Source organism: Esox lucius, chromosome 24, assembly GCF_011004845.1.
Source record: "Esox lucius isolate fEsoLuc1 chromosome 24, fEsoLuc1.pri, whole genome shotgun sequence".
Taxonomy (NCBI): domain Eukaryota; kingdom Metazoa; phylum Chordata; class Actinopteri; order Esociformes; family Esocidae; genus Esox; species Esox lucius.
Window position 1 is genome coordinate 2,506,288 of NC_047592.1, and position 20,980 is coordinate 2,527,267.

Here is a 20,980-nt window from a genome sequence, read left to right on the forward strand (position 1 = left end):
GGTGACCCTGATATGTCAGTCATTTAACTGTGTCTGTTGGTGACACTGATATGTCAGTTATTTAACTGTAGAAGTCTATTGTCATGATGTGTTTGTTTGTCCGGTGAGAGAAAATATTCATCAGTAAATAAAGCATAAAAGAGCATAAAAGTCCTCTTTGCCGTTTTACCAACAGTGGCTCTGACTGTACTATTCACAGTCCTTTAACACATTGTATTGTGACAACATGAAAATAGATTATTAATATACATGGATTTAATTAGGAGCTTTTGCCACTGAGAAACACAAATAAGTCCATGCCAAAGTGAAAAATAAAATATGCAAATTGATCAAAAATAGTAAATATTTAATTGCATAAGAATTGGCCTTTAGACTGTAATATATCTGAGTACCAGACATTGTGTATATTTATTACAATTAAACACATACCATGAATGTACAGCAGTATTACAGAGACACAATAGTTGTAATCTAAAGACTAAACCTCCCAACAGATCCTAGACCCCCCAAGTATGATCTGTCTTTGTGCCTGAGAGCTCAGATGTGTTTTATCTAACTTCAGAGTAATATTACAGATGGAGCCTCTAACTACCCACCTACCTGCCAACCAACCAATCAAGTCTGAATCAGCCGGAGAATGATTGGCTATTCATGGAGTCAAAGGGACTATGATTGGTTAATAATTGTGTAGTTAGTTCCATGAATTGTTTGCAGTTCTGTCAACAAATACAGTGGATGTTAAGCAAAATGGACTTAAAGCATCAGGGTCCAGCACCCGAGTACCAGAAAGGACACAACCTTCAGACAGCAACTTAAATGAGAATACCCATTCTAGTCATTCCATTTCTATGTCCTAGGGTAGAAAGTACAGCAGTCAGAAATGCATAGACATTATACACATGGTGACTTATTTTCAGGATCTTTAACAACATTCCAGGTTTTCCACAAATACTGATTGGAAGATTCTGGATTTCCAGATTTTTCATTCCTGGCTTTGTATTTTTGGAAAATCTTCTAAAATGAATGTGACAGTATTCCAGACTTTCTGTGGAACTGTTTCAGTTCCCATTGAGCTCTCCATGATCATAAAGCACATATAATATTTAATAACACAACAATACAAATGTGACATTTATAAACTCCAATATAAGTATGAATGAATAAGTAACAACCATTGAACATACATTAAGAAACACACACAGAAAGAGGCACTGACTGAAACAAACAGACAGACAGTCAAAGACACGTATTTGGTCTGGATACACAGACAGGACACTCACTCAGACCATCACTGCCCCCTAGTGGTCAACTAGGGTCATTAACAGTTTGAGTTGGACTCATCCCAGTGACTCATTGGTTGTGCTGAGAATAGATGCTGTGTGTATTTCCACTCAAATAACACAACTACTAACTAAACAGAGAAAAGGTCCTCTTTCCTGACAGACCTTATCAATACCTGGTTATAAGTATGTACATCCTTCATATCGTACCATAGATACAGACTTTATTAATTGATTGTAGTTTTCTATATCCTCACCAGAACACCATACAGGATATATAATAACTAAGTACACTTCATTGTAAATTAAATAGAGTACTTCATAGTGTAATCAACAGTTCCATATGTAATCCAACTGTAGTTGAGGTGAAATTTAAATGTTGTTGGGGTAGTCAGTTTAGGGTTGTTTGGTGGGTGTGGGCTGTCGTTGTGAAGTAGTTGGGTTGTAGTTATGGTGTCGTTATGGTGTAGTTATGGTGTCGTTATGGTGTTGTTATGGTGTTGTTATGGTGTTGTTATGGTGTAATGACAGGCGATCCCTTGAGACTGTTGAGGGCTGTCGTTGTGAAGTAGTTATGGTGTCGTTATGGGGTCGTTATGGTGTAGTTATGGTGTAGTTATGGTGTAGTTATGGTGTAGTTATGGGGTCATTATGGTGTAGTTATGGTGTTGTTATGGTGTAGTTATGGTGTAGTTATGATGTAGTTATGGTGTAATGACAGGCGATCCCTTGAGACTGTTGAGGGCTGCGTGGATTCGGAAGTGAAGCCTGGACTCCATGGAATAGTCTTTGTAGTTCAACCTGGTAACACACACACACACACACACTTCAGTGTAACGAGTCCATTTCCAGTAAGGACCAAGTCCAACAGTAGTTCTCTACTTAGTGAACAGGTTTTCCACCTGGGACAGACTTACTTGGCGTTCTCTATGTACTGGGTAGCCTTGATGAAGTCTCCCTGCTGTTTGTAGAGCAGACCCAGCTCATAGAGAGTGAAGGGGATCAGGTAGTGGTCATATCGGATCCTCCTCTCACTGGGGAATGTCAGTGAAACAACATATGATAACATTAAGCAAACCATAAAATAGCATTATGGTAAACCTAGTAAAACATAAGCTTAATGTAAGGTACAATTAGTAAATAATAACCTTAACATATGGTAACATTAGTAAAACATATCCTTAAAGTAGGGTAATATTAGTAAAACCCAATACTACCATGTGATAATGTTAATAAAACCTACCAGAGACATTGTAACATAAATAAAACCTAAACCTAAGATTCCTAAAATCGTATCTTATCCTGCTATCACTGAGTGTGTGTGTGTGTGTGTACTGTACAGGTGATGCTGAGTGTGTGAGTATGTGTGTGTGTGTGTGTGTGTCATACCTGGACAGCACTTGTGTGAAGCAGAGCTCGGCCTGAAGTAGCCTCCCCAGATGTTTGAGACAGAGACCCTTTAACATCTGAACCAAACACTGGTCATCTGGATGGTACTCTGATGGGCCTATGGGACGTACAACAAGGTTGGATTCAGGTTGAAATTCAACAAGAGGCTACCAGCAAAAATACCAAAAGGACTCATTTGTGGCTGAAAAGAGTTGTTGCTCTCAGAGAAAGCAGAGATGAATGTCCAGTCAGGAAGACGTCAGCTTGATGTTGAAACGTCAGTAAACTGTAAGTTTACGACACAATTAAAGCTGAGAAAAATGTATTCATCTGGTAAACCTGATTTAGTGGGTTGAGAAACCATCAGGTTACTTTGTTTTCGGGAGAGTGGAAGCCTACCACAAGTCTCATGCTGAAGTTGGATGGAAGTTGTTTTAAAGTTGTACTTTTAAGAGTTTAAGTGTTTTGAAGTGTTGTAACAAAGTTGATTTAATGTTTGAAGTTGTTGATTTCTTTTGTATTGAAGTGTTGTATTGCTGTGTGGTTTTCAAGCTGTTTTAATTTGTAGTGGTTGGAGAGAGAAAGAGAGAGAGAGCAGGTCTGTGGGTGTGTGTGGAACACCTTCTCCAAGGCGATGAAGAGACTGTGTGTGTTTGTGTTGAGGTGTGTGTGTTTAAGTGTGTGTGTCCTTACTCAGGTCTGTGTTGAGCTTTTCCTCAGCCTTCTCTAAGGTGATGAGGAGACTGTGTGTGTTTGTGTTGAGGTGTGTGTGTTTAAGTGTGTGTGTCCTTACCCAGGTCTGTATTGAGCTTTTCCTCAGCCTTCTCAAAGGTGATGAGGAAACTGTGTGTGTTGAGGCGTGTGTGTTGAGGTGTGTGTGTTGAGGTGTGTGTGTTTAGGTGTGTGTGTTGAGGTGTGTGTGTTGAGGTGTGTGTGTTTAGGGGTGTAGTCTTACTCGGGTCTGTGTTGAGCTTCTCCTCAGCCTTCTCTAAGGTGATGAGGAGACTCTCTGTGTGATCCGCTCTTTTCCCCACAATAGTGAAACCATTCCACACATACATCATCTCCTACACACACAAACACACACAGAGTTAGAGTGCACGGATGGTGTCAGAGCACGTATGAATATGATGTGTGATTTTATTATGTGTGTGTGTGTGTGTATATATGGAGTCTGTACGTATATATGGTGTGTGTGTATTTATGGTGTGTGTACGTATATATGCTGTGTGTTTCTGTATATATGGTGTGTGTGTATATATGGTGTGTGTGTCTGTGTATATATATATGGCGTGTGTACGTATATATGGTGTGTGGGTGTATATATGGCGTGTGTACATATATATGGTGTGTGTTTGTGTGTGTATATATGGTGTGTGTACATATATATGGTGTGTGTGTATATATGGCGGGTGTACGTATATATGGTGTGTGTGTGTGTGTGTGTGTGTATATATGGTGTGTGTACGTATATATGGTGTGTGTGTATATATGGTGTGTGTACATATATATGGTGTGTGTGTATATATGGTGTGTGTACATATATATGGGGTGTGTACATATATATGGGGTGTGTACATATATATGGTGTGTGTACATATATATGGTGTGTGTACATATATATGGTGTGTGTGTGTGTGTGTATATATGGTGTGTGTACATATATATGGCATGTGTGTGTATGTATATATGGCATGTGTGTGTGTGTGTGTGTGTATATGGTGTGTGTACCTATATTTGGTGTGTGTGTGTGTCTCACCAGTGCTGGCACCACCAGTCTCACAGGGTTAGAGGCGTTGTATCTTCTGGATTTCCTCACTGCAAACTTCTCTGTGGGGATGGACTTCCCTGCTAATCTCTGCTTCAGCCCCTCTACCTGCCTACAAACACACACACACACGCACACACACACACACACACAGGCACACACACATTGTTATGATGTTATGAGATTGTTATGATGTAGATATATTAGTTATATTTGTAACATTAGTTATGGAGATTATGTTGTAGATATATTAGTTACATTTGTTTTATTAGTTATAGAGATTATGTTGTAAATATATTCATTATATTTGTTACATTAGTTATGGGGATTGTTATGTTGTAGATATATTAGTTATATTTGTTACATTAGTTATGGGGATTGTTATGTTGTAGATATATTACTTATATTTGTTACATTAGTTATGGGGATTGCTATGATGTAGATATGTTTGTTATATTAGTTATGGTGATTGTTGTAGATATATTAGTTATATTTGTTACATTAGTTATGGATATTATGTTGTAGATGTATTAGTTAAATGTATTATATTAGTTATGGGGATTGTGATAATGTAGATATATTAGTTATTAGGACACTGAACAGAAACTGGGTCAAAATAAATCCACAGCACGTGTGTGTTGGCAGTGATGAATTCTTTATAAGTATTAACAGTTCTAATGGACTCATCTGAAACAGCAAATAAATTCACCTGAAACACTAATGAGAACTCACCTAAAACACTAATGAGAACTCACCTAAAACACTAATGAGAACTCACCTAAAACACTAATGAGAACTCACCTAAAACACTAATGAGAACTCACCTAAAACACTAATGAGAACTCACCTAAAACACTAATGAGAACTCATCTAAAACACTAATGAGAACTCACCTAAAACACTAATGAACTCACCTGAACAGTTCTATAACGTTCTCTCCAGTCTTCTTGACCTCTTCCTCAGGCATCATGGAGAGAATGGCAGCCTTCTGATAGACATATATGGCCTGGACACATACACAGGGTCAGAGGTCAGGAGGCATACACCAGGGGGTCAGAGGTCAGGAGGCACACAGAGAGTCAGGGGTCTGGAAGGAATGTTCTCGGAGAGAACCTGTCATTAGGCCACTGAAACAGAGTCCATCTTTACTGAACCACTAGAGGCCTGTGTGTGTGTGTATCTATGTAGGTGTGTGTGTGTCTATGTATGTGTGTCTATGTATGTGTGTCTATGTAGGTGTGTGTGTGTGTGTGTGTACCTTGGACCAGCGACTCTCCTTGCAGAGCAGGTCAGCGTAGCGGTAGGCCTGAGGCCAGTCCTGAGTGAAGGAGTGACTCCACATCAACTCCCAGTAACAAAGATGGTGGATCTGTCTCCACTGAGACTGGGCAAGAATACACTCCTCAAACTTCAACCGAGCCTGGGGAGGGACAGAGAGATTATGACACAGACTGGGCCAGAATACACTCCTCAAACTTCAACCGAGCCTGGGGAGGGACAGAGAGAATATGACACAGACTGGGCCAGAATACACTCCTCTAACTTCAACTGGCCCTGGGGAGGGACAGAGAGAATATGACACACAGACAGATGGTACTAGAATCATTAACTGTGTGGTTGGAATAGTGAATGCCTATTGGCTGACAGCCGTCATATATGGGAATGTATACCACGGTATGACATCCCTTAGCATTAGAATTATTTTTTTACAGCTAACTGAGTTGGTAACCAGTTTATAACAGCAGTAAGGCATTTCAGGGGTTTGTAGTTTATTGCCAGTGTTCCAGACACAGGGATGGTTGTGCCTATAAACAGCTCATGGTATACTGGCCATATTCTCCACCCATCCAGTCTTTTAGCTTAAATCTAGTAACAATATTTCTGTCTAAATATGTTTACTGTGGCAATAGTGGAAACGATCTATTCATATTTATCAAGCATCATGGAACTGAGCGATTGTTATGTGATGGTAGCGTTATGGTTTTGTCTGATTACACACCTTCTCGAAGTTCCCCCTCAGAACAGCAATCCGAGCTGAGTAGAACAGAATGATAGAACCCTATGATAAACACAGACACAGCCATCAAATCACACACATGAATCCACTAGCAAACATACACACTAGTTCAGTACATCTATAAGCAGATTCAGTAGAACAAGGCTGTATGTTCCGACCAGGTCAAGTGTTGTATGAAACAGACCTGTCTGTAAGTGTCTGTATGTGTCTGTATGTAGGCGGGGAACACGCTGTCTGTATGTGTCTATATGTGGCCCTGATCCTAAAGACCAACGGGTTTAGAGCAGCCAGAAGTTTACAAACAACATGTACAGTTACTCCAGAAATCTCTCAGTTATACATAGACACTAACTCAGCACTGGTCAACTGAAATGTGCGTGACTGTGTGTGACTGCGCGTGTGTGTGTGACTGCATGTGTGTGAGTGTGTGTGTGTGTGTGTATACTCACATCAGGGAACTTCTCCATGTAAGGTTCCAATAAGGCCTCTGCTTCAACAAGGTTTCCTTCTCCAGAACCTGAAATAACCATATAACAACCATCATACAACCACAAAACAACCATCATACAACCACAAAACAACCAGTGCTTTAACCCTTCACCGTATCCACCATAACCCATTACCTAACCCTGAGCCACTTTTTCAGGAGAAATGAAAAAATAAGATTTTATCCAACACGTCCTCTCAACCTCTCCCCCAAAATGTTCTGGAAAGGTTGAAGAGAGCAATTTATTTTGATAATATATGTTCTCTGATTCAATCCAGTTATGTAGGGAATATAGTTCCAGGTGCTTTAGAGCCTGCTGCCATTGTACCCACATAAAACCCATCAAAAAAACACAACACAACCACCAAAGAACAACCATAAAACCACGACACAATCAACACAACAAATGCTGTGAGAAGGGTAAAGGAAACACCCACCAAACCATTGGATCATAGCCATTAAAAACACCAACCCCCAAGACACCAACCCCCAAAACACTAACCTTCAAAACCTGAAAAACAAAACAACAATCATTCAACCATCACACAACCAGTAGAGAACGTGAGTTCACATTTAGTGTATGCATGTTTTTGACTGTGGACAACCTCCAACCAAAATGTGTCCTTTTTACCCAGAACTAAAGTCTTGTGAAATTGGTGAGACCCTGCATTAAGTTCTGGCTCGCCTTCAAAATGACCAGCTATGGGCTGAATCTCCCCTCGCAATCCTAAATTCAAAAGATGCAAACACCTGAAAATCTGTGATTTCTTTCAAAACCCCGGAACTAATACTCCTCATAATGTCTGACAAACGGTTGTTTTATGACTAATCTACACTACCTGGTCATTGTTCAGGATGACGCAGTGTTATTCTGTGCATTTGCTTAATAAACTCTGAACTGAACTGTCTGTCGTAAGAGATTCACTGTGGTTACTTGTTCCTTCACCCACTGACCATTTCAATCTCCTTCCTAAACTATCACTGATTCTAACCACTAAACATCTCAACTTTCAATGATGAAAACACAAAACCTTGCCTAACGCGTAGCGAACAGCAGAATGTTTCCCTTTTCTTCCAGGTGTCATTCTATTTTCAAGGCTGGACACGTTTCCATGGATAACTGTTGGAAATCCAGCTACATACAGAACAGAGCTGAAGGAGCATCCAGGGACAGAAAGGAGGGACTGGAATGTTAACAACCAACTAGTCCCACCTGTTTCCTAAAAAACCTGTCTGACATAACCGATATGAGTGTGACATATTTACAATCCAGCAAAGTGTGTGTTTATACCCAGTATGAGTGTAACATGTATGATAGAGCTGTGTGTGTATGTCGTACCCAGTATGAGTGTAACATGTATGTTAGAGCAGTGTGTGTGTGTGTGTGTGTGTGTGTGTATAACGTACCCAGTATGAGTGTAACATGTATGTTAGAGCAGTGTGTGTGTGTGTATAACGTACCCAGTATGAGTGTAACATGTATGTTAGAGCAGTGTGTGTGTGTGTGTGTGTGTGTGTGTGTATAACGTACCCAGTATGAGTGTAACATAGGTATGATAGAACAGCAGGGTCAACACACTGAGTATGGCTCTGATACTGTGGCTGGCTGCTCCTTCTCTTAGCTGGGCCAGGCCAAAGTCCTGAGGAGACAAGGCACAGTGTGTTATAACAGCTCTTAGCTGGGCCAGGCCAAAGTCCTGAGGAGACAAGACAGTGTGTTATAACAGCTCTTAGCTGGGCCAGGCCAAAGTCCTGAGTAGACAAGACAGTGTGTTATAACAGCTCTTAGCTGGGCCAGGCCAAAGTCCTGAGGAGACAAGACAGTGTGTTATAACAGCTCTTAGTTGGGCCAGGCCAAAGTCCTGAGGAGACAAGACAGTGTGTTATAACAGCTCTTAGTTGGGCCAGGCCAAAGTCCTGAGGAGACAAGACAGTGTGTTATAACAGCTCTTAGTTGGGCCAGGCCAAAGTCCCGAGGAGACAAGACAGTGTGTTATAACAGCTCTTAGCTGGGCCAGGCCAAAGTCCTGAGTAGACAAGACAGTGTGTTATAACAGCTCTTAGCTGGGCCAGGCCAAAGTCCTGAGGAGACAAGACAGTGTGTTATAACAGCTCTTAGTTGGGCCAGGCCAAAGTCCTGAGGAGACAAGACAGTGTGTTATAACAGCTCTTAGTTGGGCCAGGCCAAAGTCCTGAGGAGACAAGACAGTGTGTTATAACAGCTCTTAGTTGGGCCAGGCCAAAGTCCTGAGGAGACAAGACAGTGTGTTATAACAGCTCTTAGCTGGGCCAGGCCAAAGTCCTGAGTAGACAAGACAGTGTGTTATAACAGCTCTTAGCTGGGCCAGGCCAAAGTCCTGAGGAGACAAGACAGTGTGTTATAACAGCTCTTAGTTGGGCCAGGCCAAAGTCCTGAGGAGACAAGACAGTGTGTTATAACAGCTCTTAGTTGGGCCAGGCCAAAGTCCTGAGGAGACAAGACAGTGTGTTATAACAGCTCTTAGTTGGGCCAGGCCAAAGTCCTGAGGAGACAAGACAGTGTGTTATAACCGCTTTTAGTTGGGCCAGGCCAAAGTCCTGAGGAGACAAGGCACAGTGTGTTATAACCGCTTTTAGTTGGGCCAGGCCAAAGTCCTGAGGAGACAAGGCACAGTGTGTTATAACCGCACTTAGCTGGGCCAGGCCAAAGTCCTGAGGAGACAAGACAGTGTGTTATAACCGCTTTTAGTTGGGCCAGGCCAAAGTCCTGAGGAGACAAGGCACAGTGTGTTTTAACCGCACTTAGCTGGGCCAGGCCAAAGTCCTGAGGAGACAAGACAGTGTGTTATAACCGCTTTTAGTTGGGCCAGGCCAAAGTCCTGAGGAGACAAGACAGTGTGTTATAACCGCTCTTAGTTGGGCCAGGCCAAAGTCCTGAGGAGACAAGACAGTGTGTTATAACAGCTCTTAGCTGGGCCAGGCCATACACAGTGCATTATAACACCCTTATGAGTCACAGTAAATAACCCTGGTGTAACGTCTCTTACTCTGTTCCCGGAGAAGCCAATGAACTCCAGCAGCCTGAGGATTCGCTGAGGAAGAAGAGACAGCATCTGGTAGAGAGAGAGAGAACAAACATGTCAGACACACACACATACACACACACAAAACACAAACACACACACATACACACAAAACACAAACACACACAAAAAAAAAACGCAGGAACACCAGTAAATATGAATGTGCGTTTCTACGTGTCCAATCTCTCACCAGATTGAAGGACCCGATACCCAGTCGGACTCCTCCTTCAAACTGCCTGAAGGACTCACTACTCTGGTCCTGACACACGTTCAGAACATTCTGACATTCCCTGAATGAAGTGAGGTCAAATACAGGAAATGAGGCCTCAGTAATTCATTTGTTAGTTACATCACAGATCCTTCTACCTAACCCTGTCCCCCAGCCAGCCTCGCCCATAATACAACTAGCCTAGCGCTAGCACTGAATCAACAGGCATTAGTGCTGGGCTAGAACAAATATGTAACCTGACTGTTTTGGGGAACTGACTTGTATATCTGGTAACTTGTGCGTATCTTGATCCCTCCTTTGATGAAGCTGATCATGTTTTCATCCTGTTGAAAGACAGAGAAAGAGAAACACAGACAAATTACTTTGTGGGTAATGGTAATGTCTGGGTTATTTAACTGACATGTATTTAGAAAGGTTTGAATGTATGTCATATCAGTCCAACCACGAGACGAAGAGTCAAGCCCAGCAGCCCTCCCTGGCGCAAGAAAACGGGACAAGATGTAACACTTGTGGGGACTCCACCCATCTCCATGTCCCCTATAAAACAGGTGTAACAGGGGACATCTGTGGGGTCTCCACCCGTCTCCATGTCCTCTATAAAACAGGTGTAATAGGGGACATCTATGGGGTCTCCACCCGTCTCCATGTCCTCTATAAACTGTGGGGACTCCACCCGTCTCCATGTCCTCTATAAACTGTGGGGACTCCACCCGTCTCCATGTCCTCTATAAAACAGGTGTAATAGGGGACATCTGTGGGGTCTCCACCCGTCTCCATGTCCTCTATAAAACAGGTGTAACAGGGGACATCTGTGGGGTCTCCACCCGTCTCCATGTCCTCTATAAAACAGGTGTAACAGGGGACATCTGTGGAGTCTCCACCCGTCTTCTTGTGGAATAGTGATGGGATAATGGTTAAATTGATTGGGGATAATGGTGAACTAATGTTGGGGTGATGGTGGAATATTGGTTGGGTAATGTTAGGGTAATATTATCTTACTTGTACAAAGGTCAGCGTGGCTTTCTGCAATAGGCACTCGGCATAGCAGATCTCAGCATGCATCTCCTCTGGAACACCATACAACATACATGATATAACATCTCTGGAACACACCATACATGATATAACATCTCCTCTGGAACACACCATACATGATATAACATCTCCTCTGGAACACACCATACAACATACATGATATAACATCTCCTCTGGAACACACCATACAACATACATGATATAACATCTCTGGAACACACCATACATGATATAACATCTCCTCTGGAACACACCATACATTATATAACATCTCCTCTGGAACACACCATACAACATACATGATATAACATCTCTGGAACACACCATACATTATATAACATCTCCTCTGGAACACACCATACATTATATAACATCTCCTCTGGAACACACCATACATTATATAACATCTCCTCTGGAACACACCATACATTATATAACATCTCCTCTGGAACACACCATACATTACATAACCTCTCCTCTGGAACACACCATACATTATATAACATCTCCTCTGGAACACACCATACAACATACATGATATAACATCTCCTCTGGAACACACAATACATTACATAACATCTCCTCTGGAACACAACATACATGATATAACATCTCCTCTGGAACACACCATACAACATACATGATATAACATCTCCTCTGGAACACACAATACAACATACATGATATAACATCTCCTCTGGAACACACCATACAACATACATGATATAACATCTCCTCTGGAACACACCATACATTATATAACATCTCCTCTGGAACACACCATACATTATATAACATCTCCTCTGGAACACACCATACATTATATAAAATCTCCTCTGGAACACACCATACATTATATAACATCTCCTCTGGAACACACCATACATTATATAACATCTCCTCTAGAACACACCATACATTACATAACCTCTCCTCTGGAACACACCATACAACTTACATGATATAACATCTCCTCTAGAACACACCATACATGATATAACCTCTCCTCTGGAACACACCATACAACATACATGATATAACATCTCCTCTGGAACACACCATACAACATACATTACATAACCTCTCCTCTGGAACACACCATACATTACATAACCTCTCCTCTGGAACACACCATACATTACATAACCTCTCCTCTGGAACACACCATACATTACATAACCTCTCCTCTGGAACACACCATACATTACATAACCTCTCCTCTGGAACACACCATACAACATACATGATATAACATCTCCTCTAGAACACACCATACAACATACATTATATAACATTTCCTCAAGAACACACCATACAACATACATTATATAAAATCTCCTCTAGAACACACCAAACAACATACATTGTATAACATCTCTGGAACCCACCATACAACATACATTATATTATATAACATCACCTAAACTTCGATTGGTTAAATATAGTGGTAAATGAGACTGTATTGACCACAGTTTTGACAGAACGCCTTAATCCCTGTCCTAATTATGTTAGTTATTGTTTTATAATATCAACAAGGCATCTTGGGGGTTGTGGTATATTATCAATAAACCACAGCTAAGGGGGATATAACACATTGTGTTGTGCTGTAGAACAGCTGTCACCTGTTGAATATAGGCACTCCTATGCGCAATACCGCTTAAATACACACACAATTACATTTCATATCAAGCCACATGCAGAAAGGCATGAGGACACTTTCATATGGACAACCCCAGCGGGAATCCAACACAAAACCCTAGTGTGGGAAGTGCCTTGCTATAGCCACAGGTCAAACACAAGCACACACACACACTAAAATAAACACACACATATATACACACCTTCTCTGAGGTTGTCATTGGTCTGTTTGATCACCAGACTAGAGAGAGACTCCACCACAGAGTTCCTCTTCCTGAACCTGCACAGGAAGTTGAGAGAAGATGCTGACAATTTGTCAGAAATACACGTACACCTCTGACTTTTGACTGAGTTATACTGTGTGTCTAGTTACCTCTGGCATGTATTTAAGGCCTCCTTTATGACAGCCATGGCTGTCTGGATGTCTCTGTGTTCAAAGGTCATAGCAGCCTGCATCACCAGAATAGAACTGTAGCCCAAAGCATGATACATGCTGTTCTTCCACCTGGAATACAACCAATTAACAAAGTAATTATACCGTATCGAACGCCTGCACACACACACAGACAGACCCACCCACCCTGGGTACCATGGTTTGAGGAGCTCCAGGGCTTCTGAGAACTTGTTGTTGAGGACCAGATTGAGAGCCATGGAACACTCTTCTATAGATGTCTTCAGATCCATCTTACCAGCCCTGAGAAAGACAGAGAGGGAGAGGGGGACAGAGAGACACAGAGAGGGAGAGGGGGACAGAGAGACACAGAGAGGGAGAGGGGGACAGAGAGACACAGAGAGGGAGAGGGGGACAGAGAGACACAGAGAGGGAGAGGGGGACAGAGAGACACAGAGAAGGAGAGGGGGACAGAGAGACACAGAGAAGGAGAGGGGGACAGAGAGGGACAGAGAAGGAGAGGGGGACAGAGAGACACAGAGAAGGAGAGGGGGACAGAGAGACACAGAGAAGGAGAGGGGGACAGAGAGACACAGAGAAGGAGAGGGGGACAGAGAGACACAGAGAGGGAGAGGGGGACAGAGAGACACAGAGAAGGAGAGGGGGACAGAGAGAGACACAAAGAGGGAGAGGGGGACAGAGAGACACAGAGAGGGAGAGGGGGACAGAGAGACACAGAGAGGGAGAGGGGGACAGAGAGACACAGAGAGGGAGAGGGGGACAGAGAGACACAGAGAAGGAGAGGGGGACAGAGAGACACAGAGAAGGAGAGGGGGACAGAGAGACACAGAGAGGGAGAGGGGGACAGAGAGACACAGAGAAGGAGAGGGGGACAGAGAGACACAGAGAGGGAGAGGGGGACAGAGAGACACAGAGAAGGAGAGGGGGACAGAGAGACACAGAGAGGGAGAGGGGGACAGAGAGACACAGAGAGGGAGAGGGGGACAGAGAGACACAGAGAAGGAGAGGGGGACAGAGAGACACAGAGAGGGAGAGGGGGACAGAGAGACACAGAGAGGGAGAGGAGGACAGAGTAAGACAGAGAGGGAGAGGGGGACAGAGTAAGACAGAGAGGGAGAGGGGGACAGAGAGACACAGAGAGGGAGAGGGGGACAGAGAGACACAGAGAAGGAGAGGGGGACAGAGAGAGACAGAGAGGGAGAGGGGGACAGAGAGACACAGAGAGGGAGAGGGGGACAGAGAGACACAGAGAGGGAGAGGAGGACAGAGTAAGACAGAGAGGGAGAGGGGGACAGAGTAAGACAGAGAGGGAGAGGGGGACAGAGTGAGACAGAGAGGGGGACAGAGAGAGACACAGAGAGGGAGAGGGGACAGAGTAAGACAGAGAGGGAGAGGGGGACAGAGTAAGACAGAGAGGGAGAGGGGGACAGAGTGAGACAGAGAGGGGGACAGAGAGAGACACAGAGAGGGAGAGGGGACAGAGTGAGACGGAGAGGGGGACAGAGAGACACCGTGAAGGAGAAGGGGACAGAGTGAGAGATTATAGATCGATTTGTTAGTCAGTCACAAAACATGACTTTCACCAAGGTAGAAGTCACATCGGTACTGAGCATGTTTCTTTCATATTTTATATACATCTTTAGACTGACAAAGAACACATTCAAGTTTCACGTCTGGAGACAAAAATATGGGTTTTGTGTCTAACTGAGCATTTCTTTGTGGTCTTGTTGGAAGATCCACTTGTGGCCAAGTTTCAGCTTGTTGTTTATCAGTGACTTGGTCCTGGGTTAGACTGGTATCAGTCTGATGGAGGCCATGTTGTTTATCTACAGTGACTTGGTCCTGGGTTAGACTGGTATCAGTCTGATGGAGGCCATGTTGTTTATCTACAGTGACTTGGTCCTGGGTTAGACTGGTATCAGTCTGATGGAGGCCATGTTGTTTATCTACAGTGACTTGGTCCTGGGTTAGACTGGTATCAGTCTGATGAAGGACATGTTGTTTATCTACAGTGACTTGGTCCTGGGTTAGACTGGTATCAGTCTGATGAAGGACATGTTGTTTATCTACAGTGACTTGGTCCTGGGTTAGACTGGTATCAGTCTGATGGAGGCCATGTTGTTTATCTACAGTGACTTGGTCCTGGGTTAGACTGGCATCAGTCTGATGGAGGCCATGTTGTTTATCTACAGTGACTTGGTCCTGGGTTAGACTGGTATCAGTCTGATGGAGGCCATGTTGTTTATCTACAGTGACTTGGTCCTGGGTTAGACTGGTATCAGTCTGATTATGGTGGAGGCCATGTTGTTTATCTACAGTGACTTGGTCCTGGGTTAGACTGGTATCAGTCTGATGAAGGACATGTTGTTTATCTACAGTGACTTGGTCCTGGGTTAGACTGGTATCAGTCTGATGGAGGCCATGTTGTTTATCTACAGTGACTTGGTCCTGGGTTAGACTGGTATCAGTCTGATGAAGGACATGTTGTTTATCTACAGTGACTTGGTCCTGGGTTAGACTGGTATCAGTCTGATGAAGGACATGTTGTTTATCTACAGTGACTTGGTCCTGGGTTAGACTGGTATCAGTCTGATGGAGGCCATGTTGTTTATCTACAGTGACTTGGTCCTGGGTTAGACTGGTATCAGTCTGATGGAGGCCATGTTGTTTATCTACAGTGACTTGGTCCTGGGTTAGACTGGTATCAGTCTGATGGAGGCCATGTTGTTTATCTACAGTGACTTGGTCCTGGGTTAGACTGGCATCAGTCTGATGGAGGCCATGTTGTTTATCTACAGTGACTTGGTCCTGGGTTAGACTGGTATCAGTCTGATGGAGGCCATGTTGTTTATCTACAGTGACTTGGTCCTGGGTTAGACTGGTATCAGTCTGATTATGGTGGAGGCCATGTTGTTTATCTACAGTGACTTGGTCCTGGGTTAGACTGGTATCAGTCTGATGGAGGCCATGTTGTTTATCTACAGTGACTTGGTCCTGGGTTAGACTGGTATCAGTCTGATGGAGGACATGTTGTTTATCTACAGTGACTTGGTCCTGGGTTAGACTGGTATCAGTCTGATGGAGGCCATGTTGTTTATCTACAGTGACTTGGTCCTGGGTTAGACTGGTATCAGTCTGATGAAGGACATGTTGTTTATCTACAGTGACTTGGTCCTGGGTTAGACTGGTATCAGTCTGATGGTGGCCATGTTGTTTATCTACAGTGACTTGGTCCTGGGTTAGACTGGTATCAGTCTGATGAAGGACATGTTGTTTATCTACAGTGACTTGGTCCTGGGTTAGACTGGTATCAGTCTGATGGAGGCCATGTTGTTTATCTACAGTGACTTGGTCCTGGGTTAGACTGGCATCAGTCTGATGGAGGCCATGTTGTTTATCTACAGTGACTTGGTCCTGGGTTAGACTGGCATCGGTCTGCTGATGGTGGAGGCCTAAACAGCCCAAGGTTTTTAATAGCAGCCCCGTAACATCCACCACAACACTATTCCTGGTGTGGGGCTATTTTCTCCTCTGCTGTCTGTTTGACGCCAAACGCTGGCCGACCCAGTCACCTGACCGAACCAAGTGCTGGATCGCTTTACTGTTGACGTGAGAGTAGAGCTCTGTGGTCAGAATGACCAGTGCCGAGTTGACGGTTGTCCTGGTGATTATAACATCAGCAACCCAGAGAAACCTCCCACCAGATCAATACAACCCTGCCTAGGCTACTGAACACAGCCCGGGCTACTGAACACACACATGATCACGTAGTGGAACCACAAACATGTAGGGACAACCTAGATATATGTATGTATGAGTGTGTGTGTGTGTTGTTTGTGTGTGCGCATGTATGTGTGTGTATAGTGTAAATTCAAATGCTCTAAAATACTTACACAGGTATTCTGTCGTAGGCATCTTCAAAACAGTCCTGCAAAATGCAAACACACAGTTTACATAAACCACCCACACACACACAGACACAGATTACCATTAATGCAATCCTATTTTCCCTGACCCAACCCATCACTGGGTTGTCTAGAGGTTACAGCATCTGACCAAACATCCAAAGGTTGCTGGATCAAATCCCAGAGCCAACGAGGTCAACGGTCTGCCATTTATCCAAAATGACTATGTAAAATTACAGGGTAAAAAAAGAAAATAACCCTCAAAATAAACCAAAAACTTAAACCAAATGCAAAAAGACTGGCAATTCCAACCCTAAAACAGCATTTCCTTTTTGTGTGCGAGGACTTGCAAAGTGTCTGGACTTCAGCATGTTTCAGCATGTTTCAGCATGTTTAACCATGTTTAACCATGTTTCACCATGTTTCACCATGTTTCACCATGGACCTGGGAGAAGTGATAGTTAACTGCCTTGCTCAGGGACAGGAAAACCTCTTGTCAACACTCAGACTACTGTTCAGATAGTCTAAGTACTAGAATGTATTTCCTGTGTATGTGGTTTGTTCTTTCATATAAACAGTTTATTTGGAAAAACATCACTTAGCTGAGACCTTAGCTCCACCCACACACATCCAGGCCCCACCCATGTGCTGCCCTGAGAGAGGATGTTACATAATTATAGCCGTAGTGGTCAATGACATTACGCTTAACAACAATGACATTACGCCCACATTCTTCTTTCTATTCCTGTGGGAAGCTGAGACCTAACCCTAACCTTAACCTCCAAAACCAAACAGTTATACCTAAAAGATGACGCCTAAACTTATTTAAAATCTTCTGGGAAACTTGAAGCCTCTTTCCCCAGTGGCAAGCCCTGAGCCTTAACTGGTGTTTTATTCAATAACACAGAGCAACCAGAGCGTACAGAGAAGGTATGAGGGTGTCAATCACACCTGAGAAGGGCGGGGCAACAGGCTGGGATAGAAAGAGACACTCTCTTTTAAAACAAATCTGATAATTACTATCACCTCAGCCCACACACATTTCACTCTCAACACTATACTACATTTGTCCCCCAAGTTCTCTCTTCCTTTCTCTCTCACTTCCAGATACAGGCATTTCTTAGGCCCTACTCTCTGATGTTATAATGTGATGTGGATGATGTTCTCTATAATATTATAATGTAATGTGAATGATGTTCTCTATAATATAATAATGTGACGTGGATGATGTTCTCTATAATTTGATGTGGATGATGTTCTCTATAATGTGATGTGGATGATATTCTCTATAATGTTACATTGTGATGTGGACGAGGTTCTCTATAATGTTATAATGTGATGTGGTTGATGTTCTGTATGTTATAATGTAATATGATGCTCATGAGGCTCTCTGTAATGTAGAAGTTGGGGTAGTAAATCCTATATCAGCGTGCTGCTGCTAACAGTTTTAGTGTGTGTTTGTAATTAGATTAGTAAATCGGTGCTGGGCATTACACCACAGTAGCCTGTGTTGACTCTCGGGCGTTCCACATGCGTGCACAGACACAGGCGCACAAGCACTTAGCTCAACATCTACTAGAGACATCATTCTGTCAGGTTATCAATAACAGCTGACGATGGAACACAAGGACATGCTCTCAGCTTCACCCACCCTCCCACACCCCCCCCCCCCCACCCACCCACACCTAGATTCCTGTGTCATTCCTCATCAATTAATTAGCCAGTGCAGCATCCTGTTACCAGTGGTGAACACATCAGCTGACAGCAGTCCGTCTAGGTACCAGCTGCACTGTGTGTGTGTGTGTGTATCAATAGCCTACTGATGAATGACACTTTAACATTGACAGTACCCTGGATCTGCAAATCCTATTTCATATGATAAAGGTTTTTATTTCCTGTTCGAATGCCTTGGGAGAACATCTGTACAGTAGAATCGACATCAGAACTTTTGTGGGAACTATAGAACAAAACACTTAATAATGTTGAAGGAACTAAAGAATAGAACTCGTAAGAATGCAGAATGAACTATAAATCCCTAATCCTATAAAGCAGAACTCCTAATAATGTTGAAAGAATAATAGAACAGAACTAGCCATGTTGGGAAAAACATTTATAATAAATGGAGAGTTGGATAGGATAATTATGTTAACATGAAGCGAATTAAGAAATATATAAAACAATTTTCAAAAAACGTCAAAATGCTGTCTTTCCCCGTTTCCAGCTGTGCTAAAAACGTGCGCCACGTCAGAAAGAGTAGCCTATACCGGTTTATGTAGGATCTAGGCAGTAACTGCTTTTATTTTAATAGTGAAGGCTAGACTAGTATATTAGTCTCGTAAACACAGACAGAAAGGAAAAAAACGTCAGCTATTAATTGTTGTCTGGCCGAAACAAGACACAGGCTCTTATGACTGGTAACTAACTGAATAAGGTTGGAAATACTTGTGACCCTGGAATGTAGCGGCTCTCACTAATTTAGTCACAGTACACAGTTAAGAGACAGTGTTTACTTGTGTGTGTTTCTATGTTAAAGGATACCTAGTAACAGTAATTAAACAACAAACCTTAGCAACAGAAATAACATTGTACCTACAAGCGTGACAATATTATATTATTACCAACAGACCCGCAGGCAAGAACAGCTGTTCATAAGTGTATTCATTTTGGTACGGATATCACATATCGTTATTTCTCTTCCCCTCTTTATTCTCCCCAAAACTCACGTCGTCTTCCACGCTATTCACAGATCCATTGCCGACGTGGGCCATGGTTAGCTAGGTAGAAGGCTAGCCGTAAACCAGGAAACCGTGCAAAGGAGCGGTTAGCAAATGACAGTTAAGGTTTTGCAGGAGAAAGGGATGGATTTTCCATTGGCCCAGAAAATAATTTCGTTTTCGCTTTAGCTCTTTCTTTCACTATTTCAGCTTTTTCTTAAATCCTCTCTCCGCGGCTAGTGAGGTTCCGATTCCTCGAAAATCCAAGTGTTCCCGTAACGCTTTAGTCAGCTGTGTCTGTCTTTCGATGGCTTTCACCTTGGTTCTGCAGTTAGTCGCCGGAACCCTCAACCTCAACACAGACCCGCCTTCTGCAAACACACACCTCCTAGAAAACCTTTCAACCAGCCCAGTTTGCCCTGACGACACACCCACTCGAGCCTTTCTCCGGTCAACCACTGAAACCAGCTCTCTACAACCCGGTGGGTCAGGTCAGCGGTCAATACACTGGAACCGAACCGAGAGGCAGCGCTCCGCCGGCATTTGGCCTAGTTCTAACAATCCGTGCGTGACCCAGTCAAATCTACAAGAAGATTAAACCAGATTCATGAATCGTCACACCTCTTCAGGGTCGCCGACTGGGCAAGGCTTCGAGAGGAATGTATGGCTGCAAAAATTATCTTTGGTGCGACGTGGTCGCTTATGGACTGTACGGGGCAGCGATTAATCGATGTGACTGAAAGAGACACACCACGAGTCCACCGCACGCATTATATTACATTGATTCATAAACATATCAGCAAAGGAGGTTATCCTATATGATACAAAGCAGATGGAATATCCTATTTCCTTTTGGTGTGTTTGGATTATAGTTTCGTTATAGTTAATTTTATCAAATAAAACGGATAATCTGAAAATGTAAATATATTTTCACAGAGTGCATTCGGACAAAATGTTTCTGCGTGTCCCCAGTTCAGTTGCAATACAGACACAAAGTCGCTAGAGGGCAGAATCTCTGCCTCATACACGTTTCTATCCTTGTGG

The 20,980-nt window shown here is 43.1% G+C and overlaps 1 protein-coding gene across 2 annotated transcripts; it reads right to left on the reverse strand.

Annotated features, from left to right (window-relative positions):
- Positions 1-383: 383 nt before the first annotated feature.
- Positions 384-20,611, reverse strand: LOC105008718 (tetratricopeptide repeat protein 39B). Of its 2 annotated transcripts, XM_029117802.2 has the most exons (20): positions 19,946-20,611; positions 17,211-17,245; positions 13,495-13,599; positions 13,279-13,410; positions 13,109-13,185; positions 11,232-11,299; positions 10,491-10,555; positions 10,194-10,293; positions 9,968-10,033; positions 8,473-8,581; positions 7,444-7,452; positions 6,904-6,971; positions 6,437-6,496; positions 5,696-5,857; positions 5,352-5,443; positions 4,429-4,549; positions 3,625-3,736; positions 2,670-2,787; positions 2,198-2,314; positions 384-2,081 (listed from the first exon to the last, which is right to left on the reverse strand). In XM_029117802.2, exons 1-20 carry the CDS (start codon positions 19,988-19,990, stop codon positions 1,985-1,987), a joined length of 1,758 nt encoding a protein of 585 aa, XP_028973635.1. In that variant the 5' UTR covers positions 19,991-20,611; the 3' UTR covers positions 384-1,984. The 2 variants fall into 2 exon arrangements, with proteins under 2 accessions (XP_028973635.1, XP_028973636.1); XM_029117803.2 differs by lacking the exon at positions 7,444-7,452 and having other exon boundaries at positions 19,946-20,610.
- Between the last annotated feature and the right edge of the window lie 369 nt (positions 20,612-20,980).

Excerpts from the sequence above, each read along its gene's own strand:
- LOC105008718 (XM_029117802.2), bottom strand. The coding sequence starts at position 19,990 with ATGGCCCACGTCGGCAATGGATCTGTGAATAGCGTGGAAGACGAC. Across the intron at positions 10,034-10,193 it reads GTATCGGGTCCTTCAATCTG|ATGCTGTCTCTTCTTCCTCA; the intron begins GTGAGAGATTGG and ends TCTCTCTACCAG. Across the intron at positions 2,788-3,624 it reads GAAGCTCAACACAGACCCGA|GCCCATCAGAGTACCATCCA; the intron begins GTAAGACTACAC and ends TACGTCCCATAG.